The following is a 5,745-nucleotide window of genomic DNA, read 5'->3' as shown; positions in this document are numbered from 1 at the left end:
TCACTGGGGTCAGGGAAGGAGTTACTGAACCAACTGAAAGAGCTAAATGACTTACTTGGGACTTGTGTATTACTGCAGGTTCTGTGACAGATTCTGGGAGGATAATTCAAAACTCAAGTCAGGCACAGAAACACCTCCAAGCCAGTGATCCCAGGGAAGGTCAACAACTGATTAACAAGAACTGACAACAAGAATAAAACTCTTTGGAACCGCCTCAAACTAATAACACCGTACAACCACCAAGTGTGTTTCTACATGCACATTTTCATTCTTATTCAGCAATCTGTAGCATGCTCAAATTCTTACTGTGTCTACCTTAATGAGTCATGGGACTCACTGAATTTAAACCCCCCCAAACCAAAAAATGGTTCACCTTGTGCAGCGCAGAGCCATAAAATCCAAGAAAGCCTGCCACAAGATTCCCTACTGATCCCTTGTCCCAACAGGGCGTGCAGAGGAAAGAGAAATGGTAAGATCAAGTCCAGCTGCAATAACCATTCCTATAGTTAAAATAACTCACCATCTAAACTCACACAAGTGTCCCTAGGGTTATACCCAACAGTCAGAACACCAAAGCCAAAAAGATAGCAGAGGCAGCCCCTTGCCTGTGTTTCTAGGTAGCAAGTATGTGGACAGAACAAATTGCATTCATCTGTTCCTGCTTAGCAGCACCGTACACCCTCCTCCTCTCTCCCACTCATAGGCACAGAAAACACAGACATAAAACATTTAATTAGGCCACCCCAACAATTTTTAAAGAATTGAAGTGAATACCTAACGGTAGTAAAGCCAATACAGGCAGCTGCACCTGGACTTTGTGGGGGAGTGGGGTAAAGAAAAAATAGGAGGGGGGAACCAATTAGCTAGGGCTCCCACTCCTGATCACTAACCAACCAGTCACTCCTACTAGGAGATCAAGCGACAGCTTCAACACCATTCCAGAGTCAAACAGCCAACCAACACTTGGGGGCCCCAGCAATGGAGGGGCAATCTGTGCAACCAGATGCGAAATGGAGGACGAGGGAAGAATTGGTTAAATAAAAACCTCAGTGAAACTTTCACTTAATAAAAAAGTTATGCAGTCATTAAAAAGCCCTTTTTAAAAAAAAAAATGGAAAATTCGCCTACTAAAAAAAGCGCTTTGGGCGGTTCAATGTGTGCAAAAAAAAAGTTGCGGTTGGATCTTGCAGCCTGTGAACTTTACCCTAGTTAGGGCTGACAAAAGCAGCACTGTCTCTTTAAAAAGAGAGTCCGACGCATTCCTTCCAAACAATAGTCACAAAGGAAACTCCCCTCCCCCCAGCCAGTGCACTGCAGGAGAGTTAACCCATCGTCGACCAGTGCGTACGTGCACAAAAACCAACAAGCCCAAAAAGGAAAGATTAATTTAAAATAACATTTTAATTCGTGCAAGTTACACCATTCATACAACAGGGAAAAAAAACAGTACAATAACGGAGAATAATCGAACACATGTTTCCAAGTCTTTATAGAACAAAGACATTTTAAATTAAGTACAGAAACGTGCCCAAACTGATCTCTCACTGGGAGTCCCATGCAAATTTCATCCGGGAAACGGCACAGAACAAGCCGCGGGGGCGGGGTTGAGGCAACTGACTTCACTCTGACTCAGCAATAAAAAGTTTAGTTGGGCTGCGAAATTACAACACATTTAAATCAAAAACATAAGATTAAAAAAACCACAGGAACTCCCAACTCAAATGCGAGAATGCCCCCCGCTCCTCCCAAAACCTGAACAGGCCTGCCCGGACCTAGTCTGTCTTCTCAACTCCGCTCCATTTCCTCATCGGGGTGGTGAATGAAGCTGCTCTCCACGTGCTGCCATGGGGCGCCTTTTGGGGGAGGGATACTCCAAGCCAACCCTCCCTCCCGGTGCATGCTCCAGAACCCAGAATACCAATTGAATCCACAAGTCCTGGTCTCGATTTCACCCGTCCCAAAAAAAGTTAGAAGGCGACAATCGCCCTGCTCCAGGAGCCCATGTTGCCCAACACTTGGTCACAGCAGATTTGCCCGCTCTCTCCTTCACTCTCCTCCTTACTTAAGAGGCCAGAAAAACTGGAGCCAAAAATGGTGATGAGACTAGAGACGTTGGACGTCTCCATCTCCTCTTCCTCCTGGTGGCTGGGGGCCGTGATGATCAGTTCCGGCTCGGTCCTGGCCCTTTTGAGCGGGCTTTCAGGCTCCTGCTCTCCGCTCCTCCTTTTCCGGGCACAGGGACAGGTCGCCTTTGCCGATGATTCACGGCCCGGCGGACCCTCCTGCTCCCTCGCAGTCCTTCGCTCCGCCCGCCCAGCGCTCACAACTGCAGGCTGGCAAGGGGCTCTCTGCTCACGGGTGGTCTTTTCCTCTGGCCCCTGCTCCTCGGGGGGCTCGCAGACAGTCCTCGCCACCTTAGTCCAGCTTGGAGCCTGCTCCTCAGGGATAGTCCGCGCCATTTCAGTCCAACTTGGAGCCTGCTCCTTGGAGTCAGTCCTCTCCCTCTCGGCCCTGCTTGGAGCCTGCTCCTTGGGGTCAGTCCTCTCCCCCTCGGCCCTGCTTGGAGCCTGCTCCTTGGGGTCAGTCCTCTCCCTCTCGGCCCTGCTTGGGGCCTGCGCCTTGGGGTCAGTCCTCGCCTTCGCGGCCCTGCTTGGGGCCTGCTCCTTGGGAGGCTCACAGGCAGTCCTCTCCTCCAGCTCAGCCCAGCTCGGCCCTTGCTGGCCGGAGTTGGCCACCTGCTGGAAGCCGGCCGGCCCCAGGTGGACCTGGCTATGCGCCTGCAGGTAGAGCTCCTCCTGCTCGCTCAAGTAGACCTGCCGGGCGCTCCTCAGCACCAGGGACACCAGCAGGTTCTTGTGCAGTTTGATGCCTCCCCTCTGCACCCGGGAGGAGTAGATCTTCCCCAGGGAAATGGTCATAATGCGGTGCGCCTCCACCTTGAACTCCATAATCCAGCTTCCCAGCGCCAGGAATATAGCCCCAAATCGGCGAGAAACTTTCCCGACTCCCGCCGCCGGTAATCGGATCCGATTGTAGGTCCCACGCGATTAATTGATTCCCCCCTACTTCTATTGGGGGTGGGGGGGGGGAGGGGGCGGAGCGTAAAGGTTGGACCGTCAATTCGATTGGGGATTTCCCTCGGTAACCGCTGCCTTTGACTTGACCCGCCCCTTGGGCTCCGCCAAATGCCGCTCACGTTGCCTCCGATCCCCACTCGACGTCGCCGCTCCGGGAAATAGTAACCGTTTAAAAATAGCCCGCTATTTATACCGCCCTCCCGACGCGACGCCGACCAATCACCGTCGCCGCAGGCGTTCCAAATACGCAAGCCCCGCCCACCGGCGGGCCCGGGCTCGGCCAATAGGAGCCCGAGCTTGCAGCAGCTTTATTTGAATAAAAGCCGTCACCAAGGCGCTCGTAAAGCGGCACCGTGCCCGTCGCCCGCGTCTTAAAGCAATTTCACCTGGACACCTTAAAATACTATGGATCTCAAAAAGATTTTTTTTGTCTTACCTCGCTCGCCCCAGGTGGCTTAATGGGTAAAGAAAGGCACTACCCAGTATAGTCCTGAACTAAAAACAGAAAATTCTGGAAATACTCAGCAGGTCAGGCAGCATCTGTGAAGAGAGAAACCCTTCATCAGAACTGGAAAATGTTAGAGATGTAACAGATTCTTAAGCAAATGTAGGGACAGGGAAAGCGGAGAAGGGAGGACGGAACAAAAGGGAAGATCTGTGATAGGGTGGAAGGCAGGAGAGATTAAAAGACAAAAGGGATGAAGGTGCAAGACGAAAGGGATGAAGGTGCAAGACAAAAGGAGATGGTAATGGGACAAGTTAAGAAACAAAAGATGGGTCTCGAGGAGGTGTAAATGGGAATGGCAGAATCATCAACAGCTGCCATGTGGAAAAAAATAGGGGCAGAGGTTATGGTCTGAAATTGTTGAACTCGATGTTGAGTCCAGAAGGCTGTAAAGTGCCTAATCGAAAGATTAGATGCTGTTCCTCGAGCTTACGTTGAGCTTCGTTGGAACAGTGTAAGAGGCCGAGGACAGAGAGGTCAGAGTGGGAATGGAGTGGAGAATTAAAATGACAAGCGACCGGAAACTCAGGTCATGCTTATGGGGTCCTCGGCCTCTTACACTGTTCCAACAAAGCTCAACATAAGTTCGAGGAACAGCAACTCATCTTTTGATTATGGCTGGCACTATAAAGACAAGTCCAGGATGAGTGCGACCTGCAGGGAGGCTGCCTGTCTGCCTCTCCTTTGCGGTCTAGTCTGTGCCCAGGTAGCATTAGAGTGTTTGTATGTGGTTTCCACTGGTAAGCTCGAGGCCTTCCGTGACCAGTGAGCATAGTGTCTTATAACATCAAAAGCAACAACTTGCATTTATATAGTACCTTTAATGTAGTAAGACATCCCAAGACGCTTCACTGGTGCATTATCAGACAAAACTTGTCACCAAGCCACGTAATGAGATATTAGGACAGGTGACCAAAAAATTGGTTAAAAAGGTAGGTTTTAAGGAGTGTCTGAAAGGAGGTGGGAGAGATAGAGAGGCTGAAAGGTTTAGGGATGGAATTCTAGAGCTTGGGGCCTAGGCAGCTGAAGGCATGGCAGCCAATGGTGGAGCGATTAAAATTGAGGATGCGCAAGAGGACAGAATTGGAGGAGCACAGAGATCTCGGAGGGTTGTAGAACTGGATGAGGTTACAGAGATAGGGAGGGGCGAGACCACAGAGGAATTTGAAAACAAGGATCAGAAATTTAAAATCAAGGTGTTGCCAGACTGGGAGTCAATGTAGATCAGAAAGCACAGGAGTTATGGGTGAATGCGACTTGGTATGAGTTAGGATACAGGCAGCAGAGGTTTGTATGAGCTCAAGTTTAGAGTTTATGGAGGGTGCAAGGTGGAAGGCCGGCCAGGAGAACAATGGGATAGTTGAATCTAGCGGTAACAAAGGAATGGACGAGGGTTTCAACAGCAGATGAGCTGAGGTGGGGCAGAGACAGGCGATGCTAGGTACATGGCAGTAGGCAGTCTTGGTATTGTAGAGGATATAGGGTCAGAAGCTCAACTCAGGGAGGAAGCCAAGGTTACGAATGGTCTGGTTCAACCTCAGACAGTTGCCAGGGAGAAGGATGGAGTCAGTGGCTAGGGAAGGGAGTTTGTGGCATGGAACAAAGAGAATGGTCTTCTGAATATTTTGTTGGAGGAAATTTCTGCTCATCCAGTACTGGATGTCGGACACGCAGTGTGACAAATCAGAGGCAGTGGAAGGTCAAGAGAGGTGATGGTGAGGTAGAGCTGGGTGTCATCAGCATACATGTGGAACCTGAAGTGTTTTCGAGTGATGTCACCGAGGGGCAGCATGTAGATGAGAAATAGGAGGGGATCAAGGACAGATCCTAATTGGAGGGGTTCAAAAATGGAGTTGCAGGAAAGATAGCCATGGATTTGGGAGACGATAACATGTTCATGGACTTTGGAAAGGAAAGAGAGGCTGGAGATGGGCCAGTAGTTTGCAAGGACAGAGGGGTTGAGGGTGGTATTTTTGAGAAGGTGAGGAGGACAGTATCTGAGGAGTGGGAATCGTTAACAATAAGGTGGGGGCCAGGAAGGGAAGTTGGGTGGTCAGCAGTTTGGTGGGATGGTGGGAAGGTGGGGAAAGGGTCAGGGGAGCGGAAGGTGGGTCTCGTGGAGAATATGAACTCGGAAAGGACATGCGGGGAGACAGAAGAGAA

At 50.3% G+C, this 5,745-nt stretch overlaps 1 protein-coding gene across 1 annotated transcript; it reads right to left on the bottom strand.

Annotated features, from left to right (window-relative positions):
• Nucleotides 1-1,382: 1,382 nt before the first annotated feature.
• LOC147121718 (immediate early response gene 5 protein-like) lies at nt 1,383-3,227 on the bottom strand. The gene has a single exon (XM_085982168.1). It carries the CDS (start codon nt 2,946-2,948, stop codon nt 1,968-1,970), a length of 981 nt encoding a protein of 326 aa, XP_085838294.1. The 5' UTR covers nt 2,949-3,227; the 3' UTR covers nt 1,383-1,967.
• Between the last annotated feature and the right edge of the window lie 2,518 nt (nt 3,228-5,745).

This window comes from Somniosus microcephalus, chromosome 3 (genome assembly GCF_052327205.1).
Source record: "Somniosus microcephalus isolate GS21.2 chromosome 3, FLI_Smic_1.0, whole genome shotgun sequence".
Classification (NCBI taxonomy): domain Eukaryota; kingdom Metazoa; phylum Chordata; class Chondrichthyes; order Squaliformes; family Somniosidae; genus Somniosus; species Somniosus microcephalus.
The sequence above is the reverse complement of the archived record's forward strand: the minus strand, read 5'-3'. Positions and strand labels throughout refer to the sequence as shown.